Source organism: Drosophila nasuta, chromosome 2R (genome assembly GCF_023558535.2).
Source record: "Drosophila nasuta strain 15112-1781.00 chromosome 2R, ASM2355853v1, whole genome shotgun sequence".
Taxonomy (NCBI): Eukaryota; Metazoa; Arthropoda; class Insecta; order Diptera; family Drosophilidae; genus Drosophila; species Drosophila nasuta.
In genome coordinates this window covers 16,806,313-16,828,379 of record NC_083456.1, presented here as the reverse complement: position 1 = coordinate 16,828,379, position 22,067 = coordinate 16,806,313, and the positions used below count along the sequence as shown (strand labels likewise).

Sequence of the window (22,067 nt, the reverse complement as noted above, 5' to 3'; positions counted from 1 at the left end):
AAGCAGCTATATTTTTGTATATCTTAACAATGACTATTGTTTTATTTGTATGATTATAAAACATACTATAAGTAGCTGTAATAAATAGCAGCTTGTAGCAAAGTGTATATAAACGAGTATATAAAATAGATTCGAGTATGTATAAAAATGCAAAAGGTAAATAACATTTCAAATACTTATATCAATACAAGAATATTTATCAAAATTGTATCGTGCATTTGTTCTATCAAGTTTGAATGTGCTATCAAAATGCGTATCAGACTTGACTTCAACGTGGTACATTTGGAAATAAAGACTTACAAACTATGAAAATGATAAGGTTTAACTTGAAGATTCATTTGTTTACATATATATATATAAATAAGGATTACATTCGATATTTGTCATGTGGCATTCAAAGGGCATCTTTAAGTAAGGCACAGACATGTGGGCCGCTGAGATTTTTGTCCCTCATCGTTCGATCGAACATTGTTTTGGTTTTTTCTTGAGGTTACTTGAGGATAATATATTCTGCCTAATTCTTGGCTAATAAAGCATTATGGCCGCCTGATTCTTGTCTTTGCTCAGCGGCTCTAAGCGATGACGATCGCGATGCTCACGTCTCTTAGCATACAATAATATGATGATATTAATAAGTACCACAATTGTGGATATTACAACCAAATAGAAGCTGTAGCCCAGACTAGCCAGTCCTGTGCTGGTCCAATGTTGTTTCTGGTGCTCCGTCAAGAGCACATTATGTATGAGATACTGATAGAACTGCACCAGCCAAGCCACAAAGGCAACAATCTGTGCGCCAGCTGCTGAAATGTTAGAGGCCAAGAGCAGCACCATAGTGCCGCCTTTCTTGGCGGCCGATGCCGACTTTAGCACTGCAGCTATGGCAGCCACAGCACAAGCCAAGAGGCCGAGTCCAGTGCCCAGGGTGGTGATCAGCCAAAGCCAGAAACTGTTATCACCATGCTCGGTGCGAATGAATGAATAAACTGCAAAGAAGAAATTCCAAATCAATTAAGAGGTGCTAATTGGATATAAAGTACAGTATACAGTCGATAATTGCACACATAATTTCTAACACAAATAATGATGCAAATCTCAAGTATATTTTTATATTAAACCAATGCGCAGTTACAATATTTTTGCAGATACGGTAAAAGCGGCAACTTAACAGCAGTTGTGCGTTTAACTGCAACTTTTCCTTTAAAAATCGATCGGCACCCGGTAGGTGGCGCTATATAACTGTTGTTGGGCGTTTCTTATAAGAAGAACTAATCGATGCACTATAGGTGGCGCTATTTAATAGCTGTTCGAAGTTTAACCAAAATCGGATGACTCAAAAATGATGCAAAAAACCGGAAATCTAAATTTTCTAATTTACTTACAATTTTATGCAATTATATTGGATGCGAGTATTTAAATAGATAGGTGCAATTATCGACGTTATACTGTATATATTTGCATAACTAACCTTCAAGCGGATGACAGCGCTCACCAATGCCCAGATTCAAGTACTGGCTGCCATAAAAGAGACCGAAGTTAACGTCACCTTTGGCCTCCGTGGAGTTAATGCGTCGCGGATAGGCGCGCACCCAATGATTCGTTGTCACGCTCACTAGCAGCAATCCTATGGCCAAACAGCTGCCAAAGAATGTGGAGAAGACCAAGGCACGCGTTCGTATGCTCATCTTGACGGATCTGTAAGGTAGATGCTTAATCAGTTTACTATCAAAAGACTTAAGGTGCGAACTGATAAGATGCAACAAAGAGCTGCTGTGTCATTGCTCCCCCACACAGTATGTACTTCATCACTATGCGCACAGTCAACAAAGAAAGTGCAACAACAACAACAAAAACAAAACAGCAACAAAAGCGACCCTTGTGTACACTGTCTCTGTAGTCTTTTACCTTGCGAAAGTTGTGCTGCTGCGTCGCTGAACGCCGTCGTCGTCTTTATCGTTGTTATCACGCTCCTCTAACTCAAAACAATTTTGATTCATTTGCAGGGTGCTTGATTTTATTTCGAATTATTGCTTCACTCTCACTATTTTTGTTGCTGCTGCTTCAAAATATGATTTTCCTGTATTTTCGATGATTTTGTTGTTGTGTTTTCCCACTGAATTGCACAAGTGTTGACAAGCGCATAGTGCTGTACAACTCGACATAGACTGTGCACGAAATGGCAACGCTGCCGCAATTGAAATGTTGGCTACTAACATATGGCAACGCTGCATACAAAAATAGCGCGTAATTTGTGCGTGAAGAAAAGAGAAATTTCGCAATAAATATGAGCAGCCGCAAGCACAGAGGAGCCGAAAACATTGAAAATCTATGTCCAGTATCCAGGTAAATAAATTTATAAAACAATTGTATAAATGCAAGCATGCAAAAACCCCCCATTGCAATGTGCCCGGCGAGCAAAAGGCGCGAATTGCGCGCAGTGACGTCACATGCAATGCAAACGATCAAAAAAACGGGGGCAGCTTTTAATTGAAAGGTGCTTGACCCGCCAATTGCATGCCGAGCACTTTTGCTTTAAGTAATGAATAAAACAGCTCCCCTCACTTCCTCCCCGTTACAGAAAACGCTCGTCAAGTAAGAACAGCGCAGTCGGCATCGGGGCGACAACGTCAAAAGCTGCGCCGTCGTCGTCTACGGCGTCGACGTCGTCTTCGATCTACGAATACACTTCATCGCCCTCTGTGCTCACATACGAGGCGCTCGAGGAGATGGGCATTGGCATGCTCGATTCAGAAGAGAGCAGCTCCTCGGCCATGTCTGCGATTGCTTTGGCAGTCAGCGCCACCAGCGATGAGAACTCCAATGAAACAACGCCCTGTGCCACAATTGCAGCGCGCATGTTGCATCAACACCAGCAACAGTCGCGCCTCAGTCTTAATTCCACTGGTGACCACAACAACAGTACCCTGGTCGAGCTGTGCAACGAAGATAGCCAAGAGCAGCGTCCGTTATCCTTATCACAAGCGAAGCGCACTGCTTTGGCCAACAACGAGAGTCCAGCGGGCAGCAATTCGAATTCGCCCAGCAAACGCACACGCAATCCGCTGGCCACAGTGACGTGCAACCAGCAAAGCGAGGCGCCACAGCAAACATTGCTGCCACCACCACCGCAACAACCACAACAGCAGACACCTCTTAGCTTGCTGCCTTCGACCAGCAAACAAGCGTTGCTGCGACAGCAAAAGAAGCCAACGCCAGTGCCACGCCTGGTGCCCACTCAAAACTTCTTTGTGTATCGCACACCAGCGATGAGTGCTCACATTAGCAGCGGCATCAATTACTTTGAGCAGCTGTCCGATGAGATACTGCTGGACATCTTCAGGTGGCTGCCGAAGAAGGCATTGTTACGCATCGCCACCGTTTGTCGCCGCTTCAACTGCTGTGCGCGTGATGAGACGCTATGGACACGCTTAGATTTGGGACTGCGTACCATTCGTCCGTCTGGCCTGGAGCACGTTGTGCGACGCAGCATTCCGGTGTTGCGTCTAGCGCAAGCTGATGTAAGTGATATCTTGACTCTTTATCAATTGTTAAACTAATTTCCTTTTCTTTCCCTTAGATTCAAGATCCTGCTTTTAGTTACTCGCCAACTGCTGTTGACTTTCATTCGCGACTGCAATACTTGGACTTGAGTCTGGCTTCCATTTCCCTTATCTCGCTGCAAACATTGCTGACACATTGCCGTCAACTCAAGAAGCTCAGTCTCGAGCATGCTGAGCTCAATGATGAGATTTGCTTTGAGATTGCACAAAACACATCGCTGGAAACACTCAATCTGTCGATGGCCAGTGGCCTTAATGCCAGCAGTGTGCGACTGATGATGGAATCGCTCTCCAAACTCAACAGTCTGAACATTTCATGGACTGATCTTAGTGCTGATGCAGTCACTGCTTTGGTCACCCACGTTTCCCCAAACATAATTCGCCTTAATGCGGCCGGTTGTCGCCGCGTGCTCTTCGACTCCCGTAAGTTACTTAAACGATATTAGTTGGCATCTTTAATACATAATTCCTCTCACCCATAGATGTCCTCACTTTACACAAACGCTGTAAACAGCTGCTTGAATTGGATCTTTCGGATTGCAACAGTTTGACGCCGGCAGCACTTGCTACGATTATGAAATTCACCAGTCTCGAGTATTTGTCCGTCTCCCGTTGTTATCTCATTCCCGCCACGAATTTTATGTAAGTTATACCCATCATCCCTAGCAAACAGCAAGTATAATGCTTTCTCCTTACAGAGAACTTAAAAACATGTCATCTCTCACCTATCTGGATATCTTTGGTATGCTTTCGGAAGCCGCCATGGAAGTGCTGGAGAAGCAAATGCCCAAGATTGGCATCAATAAGTTCATACACAGCTCCGTGGGACGCCCCACGGTTGGCACACGTCGCACCTCCATTTGGGGTATTCGCACACGCGATTAGAAAAATATCCTTCCACAAACACATCTAGAGACTACATTTGTCCATCCTAATTCATTAATGCGTTAAAAAGTCGCTTAGCGCTGTTTTTTTTACATATATTCAATTCAAAACGACAATAATTAAATGTCACGTTTCAACTATGTAATACTCCTCGTATCGTCGTCGAAGAAGAAGAAAGTGTTTCCTCTCGTTTATGCATCAACCTCACTTGGTGGTGCCACCGGTTTCTCCCACTGCCAGTCATCCCAGATCACGCAATCTTTAACGCTATCCATAAAGGCCATCTCACTGGGGCAACGAAACTTGGCTGCAGGCTCGTTGAGCTCGCTACACTTCCAGTAGGACGTGGCATCCCAAGTATCACGGAAGATACCAATATCAAGCTCTTCCTGCGTTTTGCAACCTGGCTGACCATCGCCATCGTAGGCATTTGCGGAGCAGCAAACTGCCAAGATAACCAAACTGATTGTAAGCTGAAGTTTCATTTCACTGTAACTGATAAAAGGCTGTTGGGCCATCTCGGCCTTTTATAGTTGCCTTGCTGCATTGATAAGTCAAGTCAAGTGCAATCGAGAACCTGAAAATGCTTTCAGCAATTACCCAGATGCAATGTTTACAACTTGGCTGACTCAATTCGCAGAAACAAACTAGAAAGCATCTTTCAAGAGGCGGAAACGAGGAAACAACACATCAAATATTACATAAATTTTGCAACTTTGTTCAATAATTCTTTAGCATATTTTCTGTTTCCTATTTCTTGTCATTTTATATCGGTTGTATATGTACTTTATTCCAAAATCGAATGCTAAAATTGATGTACTCATAATTGTGAAAATAAAAGGCGTTTAAACTTTTATAGCATATTCAAAATTATTGCTAATTCAACAAATCACTATAAATCAGGCCTTCATCATGTATCAGTACATTTAAATCTTTTGAAATTATTGATAATGCGCGCCACAACATTTAAGCACTGTAGGGTGACCATGTCAAGTAAATACGAGACTATATGGTAAAATTTTGTATAATATAAAGTTGCCTAACAAATGCTTCATTATATTAACTTTGTTATTATAATATTGTAGTTTTTTGGATTACTTTTACTTTAATATTCAGTTATACCTGCTTTTAAAAATTAAAAAAATCTTTAAGTCGGCGTTGCCATATCTTAGCCAAATTCAAATGTCAAATACACAACATTTATTGGCACTACTTTTTTATTATTATTAGATTTTTGTGTTCAGAAGAAGTTATGAGACTGTGCTGTTTTGATTTTAATTCTTTTTTTTTTAATTAAAAATCTGTTTACGCTAATCGGATCAGTGGAAAGAGGATTATAAGAGGTGAGCAAAAATATATTGGTCATTTGAAATATTGCGCTCCTTTAAAACAATTATCATGGCTTCTGAATTTTGGTATATTTCTTTGGCATCGAACGATGTTTTATAAATTCAGCTTGTGGTCACACTGCGCCTCAGATGTTAAATAAAACAGCTTTAAGAAAGCTCAGAAACAGAAAGTTAGAATTCGTTTGCTGCGTATAGTATTCTCTTATCAACATTACATTTACATAACTTTCGTTTGTTTGTAATTTCAAATCATTGTGTACAAAACTCTCTGAAGAAACGCTATACCCCAGGAAAATCAATAACGAGTGGAGCAACTAACAACGCCAAGAACAACAACAACCTCCAGATCATAAGGCAAACAACCTGTAAGACCTTGAGCTTTCAATAGTAGTTTCATGGAATTAAGCAAATAACACTAATCATGAGCTTTCTCAATCATACGTTTCAGCACTGTCAATCGCACAACAATCATCATGTCGGTCAGACGCACAATGTCCACCTCCGCCAATTCCGCCAAGGAGTGGCGGAATTATTTTATGAGCACCCATTTCTGGGGTCCAGTGGCCAATTGGGGCATCCCGATTGCGGCAATTGCTGATACGCAAAAGAGTCCCAAGTTTATCTCTGGCAAAATGACATTAGGTAAGTCTTGAGTGTCGATATTCGCAAAAACCAGTTCGGCAGCTGTGAAACTTTCCAGTATAGAGATCTAACGCGTTATCAGCACACGCAGTTTCATAGTTTACGATTCTATGCTAATCATGGTCTGACACTCTTGATAAGCTAGATACAGCGACACGAGCCGCCAAAATGTTTGCTGATAAGGCCCAAGTGGCTTTATTTAATATACACAGATTAATTTAACCTATTCTTTTTTATTTTCCCAGCCCTGACGCTCTATTCGTGCATCTTTATGCGATTCGCCTACAAAGTGCAGCCCAGGAATTGGTTGCTCTTCGCATGCCATGCCACAAATGCTTCGGCACAAGCCTTCCAAGGATTGCGATTCCTCAATTATCAGCGAACCCAACAGGCGGAGGCGTAGACGTAGACAGACGACACTACCCTCCCAGTTGAGATTCAGCGTGCGATGCCATTTTCAATATTTGCACAATTAACGAGGCGCAACAAATGACACATCTAATGATGACTGCAAAATCTGCTGCAGAGACACGCAATAATGGAAATATCATCATCAACAACATCATTATTGCACTGCCATTGTAATATTCTGTTATTATCTTTCCGTATCATCAAATTGGCTGAATCTCAACGAAAATTGGCCATACACTACTATATGGGTGCTACTTTATCTGGACTTGGCCATTTTTTATTCCCAACTCTAATCCGATTCAGAAACGTGACGAGGCTAGACGTGTCTACGTTGACGTTGTGTTCAAATGGAGTCCACGCTTTTCATTCACTTCTATTAAACAAAAAAGAATCCGATTTTCCCAAATTTTACGTGCAATAACTTTTCAGTACAATTGTTGAATAAATAAGTCATCAAGAGACTATCTTGCCTTGAAATTTGATATAGAAACAAATGTAGATTTTTTATTTTGGCATGGAAATTTCGTCATGCGCTTTATTTAAGTTGGTTATTTGTACATATATAAATGTAATTCTTAAAATAACTGGAATATATATTTATGCATTCTCAACAATGTTTTCTTTTTTTGTGGGGTTTTTTGGTTTTTTCTTTTTTTGATTGTAACAATTTTTGTGTTCATTTTCATGATATATGGGTATACATTGTATTTATAATAATAATTGTAATTAATCGCTTGCATTTCGCATTGAGCGCAATATTAAGTGGATTACAATTAATACATAAAACATAAGTATGAATAGAAACATGTGGTTAAAATTTGACAATTGCAAACGTAATAAAAATCATGTAATATTAAAAAAAATGTGTTTAAAAGAATTTTTAAAAAAATCTCGCGCATTCCATTGAATTTGTGGCGCATTTTGTAAGTATGCATAATTACTACAATAAGTGTCTATAACATATGTGGGGGTTGTTTGTTTTTAATCAATTTTCCCGAAATTGATTTGATCTTGTTGGTAGTTCATCATTTTTTGTGTGGCACCCCGTATCGGGGGTGCCACGTCATGCAGCGACTTCGACATCAATACTAACTTTACATTGGATTACACACTAGTTTACATCTAAAGTAATGTGTCGCAATATGCGACATGAGAGAGGAGGTACGACAGTTTGACTACTATGGCAACACGCTTGGGTGTTTCTGAGAATCTTAGTGCTCCGGTTCGGGCTTGACATAAGTGCTATTGCGGTGGTGCATTTGCATAAGATGGTGTTCGAGCATCTTCTTGTCAGCCTCAACCTTTTGTAGAATGGCAGTAAGATCTCGGGAAATAGTCAGCAAATTCTCCTCCTCCAGTTTCTCAGCATCCTCGCGACTCTTCGTCTTCCGACGGGAAACGCGACTCGCCTCGTTGTTCTTAAGGCGATCCTGATACAGTTTAAGCTCATCACCTTGCAGTCTCGACATCAATTCGGGATCGGGGCCATCGGCATGCTCCTTGGCAGGACGACCGCGCTTACGCTTGGTGCCGTTGTTGTTCGATGTGGCGGAACTGAACTGAGATGTGCTGGCTGTTGAAAATGCAGGCGATACTGGAGCGGTGATGAGGCCGGCGAAGCCGGTAAGGCAGGTGGGTGCATTGGAGGTGGTGGAGGTGCTGACGGAGTAAGCGCTGTATGGTGTATTTGGCGCTGAGAAGTCTTGAGTGTCACTGAAGGTGGTGTTCTCCTCGGTGCTGCGCAGATCCTCATAAATCTTATCCTGGGTGGTGAAGCTAGTCGCTTGGTTTTGCTGCAAGTCGAAAGAAATCAATTAGTTAGTAAAGTGTAAATTTGGAATATTTTCAGAGATAACTTACCTCACTCAACTTGAGAACTTGCTCGATTATATCAGGTGTGTTGACGATTTCTGGTTGGTGAACATGCGACTTGTTGATATTAAGTATAAGGTTACTGCGTTTTGGTGGCATCGAATCGATAATGGGCATTAGGCCAGCGGCAGCAGCTGAGCGTTTAACGCCCAGGCACTGTGTGGAGGTTGTGGCTTCTTGGCAGACGACACTAACTCCCTCGCTAGAAAGCTCCAGCTGGCCGAGCCCGAGGCCGAAGCCAAGTGAAGCCTGGCTAGAGCCATAGTAGTTGGTGGTCTCCAAGCTATTCTCGTCAGCCAACAATGGTAACTCGTGGAAGCATTTTGTTTGACTGGAGGGTAGTTCGGAGCCCTGCGAGTAGCAGGGGAACATGGGATTCTGTGAGCTGATCAACAGATCGGGCTCATCCTCGGTTGAAAATTCGATGCCGTTGCACATTGAGCTGACGTCAAGTGTCATCTCCTCTCCTCCCTCGTCCAATGGAAACTGTAGTTCATCCATGTATGTAAAGTTGTTGTTGATGTTGTCGCTGTTGTTGATATCCATATCCTGACTGCACTGATTCATTTCCTTCCGCTCAATGAGATCCTCGGCAATCAAGTTTATATCAAAGTCAAAGTCAAATATATCCGTCTCACTACAAATCTCTTTTCCGTTTTCCTCTGTTTTGCTGCTGCAGCTCGTTGACGACGATGCTTCTATGTTTTGCAGGTATTCTACGAAAAATGCAAAAATATTATTAGTAATGCATGTAATAATCAAATTTTTCAAATGTATGTGTGTGAATGCGTGTGCATATTTTTAATTTGATTTCTTTATAAATTGCAATATCAATGACCTTATTTAGATTGCACTCAGTAAGGAACTGGAGGATCACAAATAAATCATATTTTTAATGTTTAATCTAATAATTATGCTCTGATTTCTCAATATTTTAAATTCTCAAATTTAAAATCAAAAACTGTTGCATACTTTTGAGTGTGCACAATAATAAGACAAAGACAACTAGCTGAATGATGACTCACTATCTCGCTCGTTTGTTGTGAAATTCAAACGACAAAAAAATGGAAACAAATTGGAATCGAAACGAAATCAAAACGAAACAAAAAGGTTAAAATAAAAATAATAAAGAAAAATATTAAAATAAATAAATATACTGTATAATTAGTTTAGCTATTTAATTCAATTCCTAAAACACTGTGGAAAAAATATCATACGAATTTTGTCTCAGCTGAAAATCAGCCGGTGCGAGAGAGCACAGACAGATTCAGAGAGTAAGAATGAGAGAGGAAGTAGAGAAAGAGAATCGCGCCAGCAAAAAACCACCAGACGAAGAGTCTCTCGTGACGTACGAGACAAATTGAACATGTTCGTTCATGTCTGTTCCGCACTGGGGCAAAGCTGATACCAAAACAAAACGTTTGCGCGAATTTAATGGAATTTGTTAACAGTCGATATAATTTGGTTTATTTGCTTACAGTTCTTCGCCATTTTTGCAAAGATCTATAAGGTGCATATTCATATACTATATGCATATTTACATATATACACATAGTTATACGCATTAGTACATAATTGACAGCATTCAATTTAATGACATATTTGAGAACTTTATGCTCTACTTTTGTCACTTAAAAATTGCACGGTGATTCATTAACTGCAACAATAGATAAAATTGATAAATCTGGCACATTACTAATTTGTCTGCTCAAAAAAACAAAACAAAAAAATTAAATCTCGCAAGCAATTTACTTATTACTTCACAAAAATTAATTTCTATTATTTAAATTGAATTCTTCGATATGTTTTATTTACCTTTTGTCAACACTTCGAATACGACGTCTACACGGCTCAAGATATAAACGGCAACTGTGTGGTGCAAAACCGCATCACGTATTTTTTAGCGACAGCAAAGCAGAGGCCCAAACAGAAACAGAGGCACACAAACACAACTCAGTGTGGTGGCTAAGAGATCGCGAGAGCGAGAGAGCAGCATAAACACTAATACCTCTGCGCAACCTGCCCTACACCACTAACTACTGTTGGGGACTCTGAGAGAGGCAACAAGTGCTCAGACACTATAGCTGTCTCGCTCTCGCTCTGTTGGTATTTGTTCTTTGGCAATTACACATGTATACGTCCATGTGTGTAAAAACGTTGCTGGACTTGAGAGGCCAGTGAAGATGTTATTAACCAATAAATGTAGTTTTTGGTGAATTTAATGCACCAATACAGAAGCCGTTATAATTTCATCAGAGCAATCGAAAGTCCGAGAATATAAAAAATACTAACCACACACATAATAAATGTTTAGTAATGTATGTTCATTTTTTTATCTGTCAAACTCCAGCAAATAATTGTAATGGAATTGCCATATTTAGAAGTTTTTGTGACAAAAACAGAACGAAAATAAACGCTCAATAAATTAATTTAATTGGAATAAAAAAATTAAAATATTTCATATTTGCTTTGATACACATATTTCAATATTTTAGTTGCACTTTACGTATACGCAATGCAAAATTGTTTGCCCATTGGGGATCATGTATGGGTGAATGAGAGAGAGAGAGAGCGTCAACCGGCCCGGCCGGCATAAATCTTTTGTCTCCCTTTAATGAGGGGAAAAAGAGAGGGACAGTTTCTTTGTTTCTTGAGAGTGTGTGTGTGTGTGGGAGAGAGAACACGCGCTCTCCCATACTCCTACAAGTGGTGGAAAACAATGGCTCCACATTCTCTCCAACATAACGCTCTCTCTGTTTTTTTGCATGATCATTTTGCTAATCGAATTTCACAACAAATGGGTAAAGGACAGAAAATCTAACAATATCAATGCCAATGTCCTATGTTTGAACACGTGTATCAAACAAATTTCACCTATTATTGATTTAACCTATTATTAACATGTTATATAGATTATTTAAACCCGATTTTGTTTGTTTGCAATGCAACATTGCAGAATTTCAGCTACGTATGTGTAATAATCATACGACTATTAAACAAAGTGTTAAGAAAAAAGCATGTGCGAAAATGTATCTAGGTCATGCGTCAACGTTTTACATTGCACTTGACTCCAGGTAATATATATATTGTTAGTCAAAGACAATCAATATGTATTTAACAGAAAAAGATGCCCATTTATGGGCAAACATTACTTGCCACCTAATAAAACCGATAAGGGTTAGGGAACGAGTGTGTTTCCGAAATGCAGTTTACACGCTCTTTGTAGACAATTAATTTGAACAAAGAAAACAAACGTGGCGTGACTTTTTACATGTTATCATATATACATATATGTATTTGAGGTTTGAGCACGATTTTTTAGAATTTTTTGATATTTTTTAAGACATCATCCAGGGAAATTGACAAATTTAAGCAGCAGAGGAAAAATAGGAAATTATATGTGCACATTGTTGTCGATGTAGTACATATATATTTATATAGATCTTTGCAAAAAAAAAAAACCCCGTTTCTGTACAAATTTTGGAAAGACTTGAAAATACATATTTTTCTGTCGTGTGATAGTAAAAAATGCTCGAACAAGTGAGCAATTGAAAAGATGTAATATATGCATATACAAAAATGTGTATCATACATTGCATTATTATTTTCATATTGATACGTGTACATCACTTGCATTACAAGCTCATTCAAAACTGCGCAGTTAGAAGAACCATTGTTGTCAAAGACGGAAAAATAGCATGACTCATGTCATAATATAGGCGCAAAGCGCGTAAGCTGCTCACTGCTCATGAATAGCGAAACGAAATGAGAGCTAAGAAAACTGGCTGATAAAAAGTGTCAAACAATTAAATGATGAAATGAATTCACGGATTCACAAAATAATTGCCAAGCTACTGTAAATGGCATAAATCTATTCACATTAGATGTGTAAAATGGAAATTCCATATATTCATTTTATTAGTTTCAAATTTTGCAGATTATTATTTAAAATGCTCATGACCTTTGTGATTTGTAACTCGAGGTCAAACTAAGCAAAGACCTTGAAAAAAATGGAATTACTAGTCAAAAATATACTATATAATTGATTAAATACCTATACATAATTGGGCTGCCATTGTTAAAAACAGTTTCAATATACAAAAATGAAATTCCTCACACAAAAAAAAAAGCGACATCACAAATTTGTTTAAACAAAAGAGAGAAAAATGTGACAACAGGTTTATTTTTCTCTTGAAAAAAGCGACATCACTTTTATACAAGCAAAAACCAAAAAAAAAAGCGACAACAGTTTTCTGGATGCATATATATTGATATGATTCAAGACTGATCTATACTATGTAATATACTTCCTACATTGTGCGATGGAATTCTTTAGAAATTTGTGCCAAAATCAAGGCAGTTCTGTTAATTACTACAAAACTGGTTGTAGTCCGTGGATCTTAAAAATAAATTGAATACCAAACCAGGTCGTTCATTGCAGTCAAACAGAGTTGAGGGAGAGGGGGGATGATGGGGGATGTTTTGGATAGAGGGGTAGTTTTTTTTTTCATTACTCTGTTGACTGCTGTGCGACCGGGTCACTTACGATTCGCACAATTGTTAATGGGTCATTGCACTGTGATCTTCCAACTCATCAATACGTGGCAACGTACCTCGATGTCATGGGCAGAACAACCATGCCCACCATGCCTCCCTCTTGCCCCCACCCTCCTAAGAGAGGAGAGAGGGGAATAGAGAGAGATATGGTGAACATTTAGTTCGACGCCTGCTATCCGACTCAATCTCTAAACTGATATACGTTTTGTTTCTCGTTTGACTTTTGATCGTAATGAGAGAGTGCTGGGTACGAATTACACACACAAAACACAGTACTCACCATCAATGAACACCGGAACATCTATCTCTTCAACTGTAGCAGTAGGCATTGCTCCACTCATATCCTGGTGGGACAGCATGTCGGCACCTGTCAGTTCTACACCAGCCATTGAAGCCAACGTTTGTGGCTGCTGCTGATGGTGGCTCGAAACCTGGACCGTTTGATTCACCGTTGTCGGTGGACCTATTTTCGGGTCGATCGCGACTTGGTTTTTCTGCGACTCTGAACTGCTCAAGTACCTCTCTGTTGGGTATATTGTCCCAGTCGCTGGCAAGGTTTGCGTCGCGATACGGGATGCTGTCGCCGAAGTTGTAGAGCTTACTAAAGAGCTCGCCGTAGGCAAAGCCTGGTTCGTTGATGGCGGTGTTGGTACCGACCCTGGTAAAAAGGGTATTCTTATTAGCCGAGTTCGAGGCGCTGTTAACTCTGCCCGGTTGCACGTGTTGTTGCTGCTGCTGCAGTTGCTGTTGCTGCTGTTGCAGGTGTGGTTTTGGTTGTTGTTGATGTTGCTGTTGCTGCTGCTGTTGTTGCTGCTGCTTCGATTGGGCACCTTGATCAAGATTATTCTCGGATTGGGATGCGTATTTATAACGATCGGTATGGTTGTGCACGTTAAAGCCGTTGTCGACCGTGGTAAATCCTTCGTCGTCGCCGTTGGCTCTGTTCTCATCCGCGAGCAATTGCAATTGGACGATAAGGTTCTCTCGCCAGCGGTTCTCACGTCGCTCTGCACTTCCTCGTATGTTGTTGCCTGTACTCGTGCTGGCTCCTGGATCATCAATATTATATCTCTGAGATTTTCGGTTCTCGGTGTAGTTGTTGCTTGCGTTTGCACCGTTACTATTCTCTGGGTTAGTTCTCTTGTTGGGGTTGCTCTTGGCGTGCTCTTGGGATAGTTTGTTGTTGCTGTTTGAATCGCTCTTGGGCCTGTTTTGGCTGGCTTGGATTTCGACGCTGAATGCCATTTTGAACGTGGCTATTTATTGCAATTGTAATTTCAATTGTCAATTTCAAATTCAATATTGTTTCGGTGAACGGTTTAATTTCGGTTTCGGTACGACAGGATTTCAAAATTTATACAATTTCAGAATTTGTATAATTTTTTAAGGATTTCGCAGGATATGTCGATGAGTGGAGCAAGCGCATTTATAGAGTTTTGGTTTGGTTTTTGGTTTTTTATTTTTTACGTGAAAGAAAATAGACAAAAGAAAAAAGTTTTTGTTAATTCGCTGATCGACGACGTTTCAGGAGCGCGATCCTTTTTGGGGCTCGCGCCACTTGTGATTTGATTTATTTTGTATGTACGCAATGTTGTGTTACACCAAGTCAATGGGTAAATAATGTATGTACATTTTCATCGGATCAGAGATATCAACATAGTGACAGCATATGTGGTTGTCTTGATATCTCCAATCCTTGAGGTATTAGACAGGGCGAAAATTAGCAGTGTTTCTTTTTTTTATTTTTGCATTGCAAATGGATGAGTTGTTGAGTGGGTGGGTGAGGTGTCAATTGTTTTGTGCTTTTTTTTTCGCTGGCGTTTAGTTAGTTGTTTTTTCCATTCCATTTCCTTTTCTTTTTTCTTTTGCCTTTTTTCCATATTTTCTTTTGTTATTTACATTTTTTTTGGAATTACTCCTTTTTTCACTTTTTTTTTTTTGGATATACTCTTTTTTATTTTTTTTGGAATTACTCCTTTTTTATGGCATTGCGCCTTTTTTGTATGGAATTACTCCTTTTTTGTGGCATTACGCCTTTTTTAATGGAATGAATCCTTTTTTTATTTTTGGAATTACTCCTTTTTTCATATATATACACATATTTTCATAAAACATTCTTACATAACTAATTGGTGGTAGTGGGTGTGGTTTAATTCAAGCAGATATGAGTCTTATAACTTATTAGCAAAAAGGACTTTGTATACTCACTTTTAATTGACCGTTTGAGAGGAACAATGAAATTGTTAGGGAAACTCTAAACAAGCTCTAAAAGAGTCGTCGACACAACTTCCTTTTAGACTGAAACGAAATAAAGAATACGCATATTATTTATATGTTCAATAAGTGTAACAACAAACACTCGAAAGTGTTATTATTAGATATGTAACTCTAATGATGATAACAAGTTAAAGTTTTTAATGATGATTATTATCTATAAGCGCCACAAATACTTCCTCATTTGATACACACCCCATAGAAGCGTGATAGTTTGCGATAAGCTTTTTTGACCAGCTCCCTCTAAGTTTCGCAACAGGAGGGGGTCCAAAAGCAAGAGATTCGAAATGAATTTCACAACAAAGCTCCATATATGGGCGCAAAGAAAAGAGCAAAAACAAAATGGCGGCCGATTGGCAACAACAGGTTTCGTTATTTGCTAATCAGTATCAGTAGTTGTTGGATACCCCCGATCGAGGGAGAACCTCGCACGCGCCACCCAGCTAACATTTAGATAATTACACGTACATATGTATGTATGTATGTATAAAGTGTAAGTCTTTACGTGTTCGCGCAGATAATGTCACACAATCGCAATCTCGTCAACGCATCAACAAAGTCGTGCACCAAAACAACAACGAAAAGCAATTATCAATTGGTGGAAAATTCCCAAACGCCACAAAGCGCGCAAGCTCTTGCTAAATTACCCCTCTTTTAGCCCTATCCCCCTCCCATTCCCTAGTTATCAAGTAATTACATACACGACAATAAAAAGTGGCACCACATATAATAAATTTATTCTCACCCCCTCTCTCACAATAACCTTACTCGCGTGTAAATTGTGTGAGTGTGTGTGTGTAGCGTCAGCTACTGACGTCTGTGGCGTAGATAATCTATCGGTATGTAAGAACAACAACTGTTTGATTTAAGCACATCTGCATACAGTATATGTTTGTATGTGTATGTCTGTGCGTATGTTTGTGTGGCGCTATTTGTTGTTGTTTTTGTCGCACTTTTGACTCATCCAATATGGCGGCCGGCCGCTGTGTTCAATATCATTTAAAGCTTTCGCTAAACTTTCTGCTTGCATTTAGTATTAATATACTATAAATACATATGTACAAACATATATGAATGTAAGTATGTCTTGCTTTTATATATATTTGTATGTACGCTGTATGTATCGATTGTATGTCTGCACACACTTAGATGACGCATTACATATGTACATACATACGTACATATGTATGTACATAAGTAAATTCCTATGAATAGCAGATCACTTAGTAGAAAAATTCCACCCAATATGTACTTACATAAATTTCTGACTTTTGTCTTCAAGCGCAGTCGGCCGGTTGTTGAAAACGCGACCAAAAAGGTGCCACTAACTTTTAATTTAGCGACGCAATTTACTGGGTGGTTCCTCACACCACCACTTGTAGGTTTTTACGCGAGTCGCCGTTGCTTTAAAATTTCCAAGTTTGCTTATTTGCACACAAAATATGTGGAGTTGTTGTTGTTTCACGTATAAAACAACAACAGTTAAATGAATTGGTTGACTGTGTTGTACACTTTCTATCCTTGGTTTCACAAATATGAATTGCCTTCTTGTTATATGCCTTGTATTATTTCACTTGTCACATAAACAGAAAGCAGCGCTGAGTTGTGCCTCAACTGCTTGATTGTAGTATTCACGTCGAATTGAACACACAAAACGCGCCGATTTGCCAACGAGCCACAAATGTTGAAAACTGTGTGGACTTGCAGCCGCTTGAATTTAGTTTCGTTGTGAAATTCAAAAAGCTCGCTGGCAAACCAGTTTGCTATAGCAAGATAAAGCAATGCGTGCATGTGTGCGAGAGAGTGAGAGAACTTTACACAGATACGAGCTCTCACGGAAACGAAAGCTCTTGGTGTACAAGCTTTCGCTCACGTCAGCCGGCGATGAGGTTCTGCTGTGTGTACATTTTTGTTTTTTGCATTCGACGTCAGCTCATTAAATTAATGTATTTATCATGGGTGTATTAATTAATATTTCTTCTTCAATTTGATTAAATAAATGCCCATTAAAATAATATTGCTACAAATTTTGGTTCTGTATTTTCTTAAGGCAATTGTTATATAAAGTGCTTATCTGTTCGCACATGCGCTTGTGACGTCACAAATAACGCGTACGAATATGCGCAATGTGTTGCTACCTTCCTAGTTGCTTGGCAATGACCTCGATATGTTTGTGTTGTCTGATGCCAGCCGGCCGGCAATTTCGTGCAAATATTCCCCAGAAGAAGAATACAAAGAAGCTAATGTCTTGTCATTAACAAGAAAAAAAGTGGTATATTTATTTCACCAGACAACAAATTAGCCAGACAAGAATATATCTATAAACATATGCAAATTTATAAATTTTTTGGAATCTATATGTATGTACAGTTTAAATTGGTAATTAAATGATGCAAGCAAATGACCTGAACATTGTGTACTAAGATAAGACGCAGACTTGCTTGTTTTTATATTCATTTTACTTGACGCAGTTCAACTGATGAGTCAGTAGAACCAGTTAAGATGAATTTGTTTTAGTTCAATTGCTTAGGCAGTCTACTTGAAGTGAAAGTAACGAATAAGTAAAACGCGTCAATCTAAACTTAAAAGGTATGCAAATAATTTTCGAACAGGCCTATAGTTCTTTGTATTTCTTATACAAAATAAGATGCATGTATTTTGATTTATGTTAACAGCTATAAAGTAATTGATCTGTCTATGGAATTGATGTTTGTTAGTACATTTGTAGGTACACACTAATTCTTTATAGCTACAGGTGAATATAAATCAAATGTAGACAACTGTTGTTATTGCAGCAGGTGTTTCCCCTTTCAAATATACGTTAAGAATTCAAAATGAGACTTTAAATACTCTCAAAGCTTAGCGACAAAAGCTCCAATTCAAACAGATGCGTCAGCGGCTGCTTTGTGTTTGTGTGAGTGCTTGTCGGTGCAAAGATAAAAGCTCTCATTGCGAGCTCTCACAACTGGAGAGCTTTGAACCAACAATCATAATAACAAATACAAGTTGTGTGTAGGCATGTATGTATGTAAGTATGTACATACATATGTTTGTAAGCGCATGCATGGTACGATAATAAAAAAAATGCATGAGTCATGCTGCCAACGCAAAAATCACAAAATCGAAAAGCTCTCGGGCATGTGACTTTGTAATTTGTATGTTTGTTCAGGAAGGGGTAGGTAAGTGTGGGGAGGTTATTAGACCAGAGCTTTACTAAACAAATAATTAATGAGAAGGTGCGCAGAATTCGTGGAAATTTGCCGTCCAAAATAGCACACGCCATAGATGGTACAATACAAAGATACATACATACATACATACCTATGCACATTAGTACATATGAACGTGTATGTATTTAATTTGGGGATTTTTTTTGGCACTGATCACAGACTGGCACGAGATCTGTATTCAAGTTGGCCAACAAAAACAATGGCCAAACTTGTTGTTGAAAACTTTATGTGTGGGAATTTGCCAGCCACGATGATTGGACATTTTTCTGTGCCAAGGGCCACGTCAAGGAAAAGCTGCTTTCACGTAATAGTTTATAATATTAAAAGTATATTGCACATACATACATACATACATACATACATACATACATACATACATACATACATACATACATACATACATTTATACATACATAAGTGTACTTAAATCATGCATTATATATAAGTTGTACAATCTTAAGCTTGAGATACTTTTTTAAGTTGAAATTCTAATCAAGAGCCAAAATTATTTATTTACATAAACTCAAAGAATCATGGATTTAATAATATTTTGTTTATTTTGCAGGCAGAAAATTTCAAAAGAAAAAAGAATTTGAGACTTGGATCTAAAATAAATATTTTATGCTATCCATAAATAAAATATGTTTATTGGCTTTTTATGATTTTCAGAATTTTAATCGGAATTACGTACACATGTATGTATACATATAATAATAAATTCAACCAACTTCATTTTGTTGAATATAGCTTAAGAAATCAGTACATAGGAATTGAATTGAAGATAACTTCTTATCATCAATAGGTGCCTATGTTTATATACAAGTATTTTGAACCTCTTGATCAATTGGCAACAACAAAATACTTATTTGTTATCATATGCCACTCGAGTGTAGGGTATCAAGCTAGCTGGGTGAAGGGCGCCACTTCGAAAATATTCGCTCCATCAACGCTATCAGTTCGAATTTCGAAACATGGGGAAGTTTGTGTGAAAATGTGTGTGGGAGTGATTGCTCATAGCACGTGTGTTATAGTGTCAATGGCCGATGTCGGGTGGTGTAGGGTGTTTGTGTGGTTCAACTTACCGCCCATCATAGTGCTGCCGCGTTTGGCTAGCAAGTTCCACCTAAATGTTGCAAATTTCCTTTCCGTTTTTGTTTACGCTCGTTGACGGGGGGTGTTTGGGGTTTGTTTTGATCTATGTGAAAATCTCAAAAACGAAAGCCGCGGCGGCAACCACAAATATTGCGACGAATAATACAAATATCGCGCTTCTTTCGCAAACCCTTCGTACGCTTTAGGACAGTCTTAGTGGTTGTAGTGGACTTGAACGTGGTGCCCTTAATGGAGAGGCAATTGTTATTGGAGTGGGAATTGTTATGCCAGCCACGCATACGCATACACATAAAATTCTTGAGCATGGGGGGAACTTGCTGCTGCGAATGTTGCACACACATGTAGACAACGGCAGGCGAATGTTGCATGACGTTGAGACCTCGCTTGAAGTGATGCTTTCGCTTGTCGACGACTCGCGCACTTGTTGTTGTCGTTGTTGTTTGTATTGTTGTTGTTGCTGTTGTTGAGTCAACAGTAGAAACAGAGAACATAATATTGGGGCAATTGGCCGATGAAGACACTAATTCTTCAATATGCTTAATATATAGTTTTTGAACGAAAGTTTTGTTTTAACTGAGTATCTAGATACAACTTATATCTCAGATACAATTGAAGTAATGTAAAATATGATAAGTTTTTTGCAGATTTATTGCGTCCCTCGCAAATATTATCGCACTTTTATCAGACACTTTTCACTTGGCGTAGCTTTGTGATTCACGAACACGGAAAAATATTATTGTTCTATAAATAAAATATCTTTATACAGTGGCGTAGGTTTCGATGCCATTAAGACCGTCGTATACTACTTGAAAGTTTTTTATTTTATTGCTTTTCGATTTTATTTCACAAATTCACAGTAAATTTGCACAGCTTTTGCGAAGTTTGCTTGTGGTTGGTTGTTGTTGTTGTTATTGCTAAAGCTTTCGGTATTCACGACTCGCTGATATACTAAAAGTTGCTCTGTTCACGACGGACAAAATTTTGTTACTAACGAATACGTTTTGCTTCAACCAGTCACTGGACGCAGCGGTCGTCAAAGTCGGCAACAATGCTGCTTCTGCTGATTATCAGTTGGCTGACGTCGAATAAGACTTCCCCCCCTGGATTCCTCGCTCTCTTTTTCCGCTCTCTTTCTATCTGTCACGCTAGCAAATTTGCTCTCTACTGTCTGTGCTGCTGTTGCCGTGCCCCCAAAAACGATTTCTATTTTATGCTAGTGCTATATAGTATAGCAGACTTTGTACAGTAATAATATAAAAGGTCGCAGCGACTCGCAAGTCTGCTACACAAGTCTAAGAAATGTAAACGACACGTATGTAATGTTCTATGAATAAAATGCATCATCATCGTGCGAGTGCAAAAATTGTGAAGCTATCTGATTGTGCATAATCCATACATGTAGATAAAACACGAGTACATATCTCCATCTACAAACATCTATCGATAACAATATTCATACAAATTTATATGTAATTTATGACACTTATCAGTTAACAGGCAAATAAGCAGCGAATATACAATAAATGTACTTGCTTCCCTGTTAGATAATGAAATATTTGCAGGTTCGACATTGAAAGTCGCTTAGGCTGATTAAAAAGTGTGTAGAGTGCAAGCACAAGAAACAACAACAACTTCGATTTGGCATGCAGCATGCGTGAGAGTTGCTCTCTCATCATATTCTCTCTCCCTATTTTTGTCTGCCGGTTTGTTTGGCTGATGCAACAATCGCTACGCATTACAACAGCTGCTGATGGTCGAATTGCACAGCTGATGGCCTGCCACACTATTCAGCATGTTGCCAAAGTCTATAGAGCTAAAGCAACATGTTGCTAAACTCAAATTTGTATGACACATTTGCTTACTATGCATATTCAACCCTTTCGCATCATGTTTATAAACTTTTTTCTACACGCGGTACAAAATCATGTGTTGTGGTTTGTTTATATGTATTTTAGTGCACTACCTCTAGCATATTGCTGCATAATGTCATAGACTGGATGTAGCTGTGATTCATATCTAAAATAAACAGCAATTTTGGGATATTGCGCACTATATTTTAGCGTAAAAATGGAAATGCGCAGAAAGCAAATTGCAAATGTCAACGACATATCATTCTTCTCACTCATATAATTTAGAATAACACTTGACGTATGATACGTACAGTATGTCAAGAA

At 38.9% G+C, this 22,067-nt stretch overlaps 5 protein-coding genes across 9 annotated transcripts; 2 read left to right on the top strand and 3 right to left on the bottom strand.

The window, feature by feature from the left end:
• Positions 1-71: 71 nt before the first annotated feature.
• On the bottom strand, positions 72-2,120 carry LOC132786831 (uncharacterized). The gene is made up of 3 exons (XM_060793520.1): positions 1,906-2,120; positions 1,469-1,695; positions 72-986 (listed from the first exon to the last, which is right to left on the bottom strand). The coding sequence occupies exons 1-3, from the start codon at positions 1,995-1,997 to the stop codon at positions 526-528; spliced, it is 780 nt and encodes a 259-aa protein (XP_060649503.1). The 5' UTR covers positions 1,998-2,120; the 3' UTR covers positions 72-525.
• Positions 2,121-2,165: 45 nt separating this feature from the next.
• Positions 2,166-4,734, top strand: LOC132786829 (S-phase kinase-associated protein 2). The gene is made up of 5 exons (XM_060793518.1): positions 2,166-2,343; positions 2,579-3,518; positions 3,578-3,983; positions 4,043-4,202; positions 4,259-4,734. Exons 1-5 carry the CDS (start codon positions 2,285-2,287, stop codon positions 4,443-4,445), a joined length of 1,752 nt encoding a protein of 583 aa, XP_060649501.1. The 5' UTR covers positions 2,166-2,284; the 3' UTR covers positions 4,446-4,734.
• Positions 4,527-4,955, bottom strand: LOC132786833 (uncharacterized). The gene has a single exon (XM_060793525.1). It carries the CDS (start codon positions 4,928-4,930, stop codon positions 4,637-4,639), a length of 294 nt encoding a protein of 97 aa, XP_060649508.1. The 5' UTR covers positions 4,931-4,955; the 3' UTR covers positions 4,527-4,636.
• Positions 4,956-5,626: 671 nt separating this feature from the next.
• LOC132786832 (mitochondrial pyruvate carrier 1) lies at positions 5,627-7,324 on the top strand. 3 transcript variants are annotated; one of them, XM_060793524.1, is made up of 4 exons: positions 5,627-5,788; positions 6,069-6,159; positions 6,221-6,436; positions 6,682-7,324. In XM_060793524.1, exons 3-4 carry the CDS (start codon positions 6,268-6,270, stop codon positions 6,837-6,839), a joined length of 327 nt encoding a protein of 108 aa, XP_060649507.1. In that variant the 5' UTR covers positions 5,627-5,788; positions 6,069-6,159; positions 6,221-6,267; the 3' UTR covers positions 6,840-7,324. The 3 variants fall into 3 exon arrangements, with proteins under 3 accessions (XP_060649507.1, XP_060649505.1, XP_060649506.1); XM_060793522.1 differs by having other exon boundaries at positions 5,628-5,788; positions 6,243-6,436; XM_060793523.1 differs by lacking the exon at positions 5,627-5,788 and having other exon boundaries at positions 5,971-6,159; positions 6,243-6,436.
• Positions 7,325-7,404: 80 nt separating this feature from the next.
• On the bottom strand, positions 7,405-20,488 carry LOC132786827 (serine-rich adhesin for platelets). 3 transcript variants are annotated; one of them, XM_060793516.1, is made up of 4 exons: positions 19,863-20,488; positions 15,485-15,574; positions 8,708-9,435; positions 7,413-8,640 (listed from the first exon to the last, which is right to left on the bottom strand). In XM_060793516.1, the coding sequence occupies exons 3-4, from the start codon at positions 9,284-9,286 to the stop codon at positions 8,059-8,061; spliced, it is 1,161 nt and encodes a 386-aa protein (XP_060649499.1). In that variant the 5' UTR covers positions 9,287-9,435; positions 15,485-15,574; positions 19,863-20,488; the 3' UTR covers positions 7,413-8,058. The 3 variants fall into 3 exon arrangements, with proteins under 3 accessions (XP_060649497.1, XP_060649499.1, XP_060649498.1); XM_060793515.1 differs by lacking the exon at positions 19,863-20,488 and adding an exon at positions 16,807-17,207; XM_060793514.1 differs by lacking the exons at positions 15,485-15,574; positions 19,863-20,488 and adding an exon at positions 13,557-14,469 and having other exon boundaries at positions 7,405-8,640.
• Between the last annotated feature and the right edge of the window lie 1,579 nt (positions 20,489-22,067).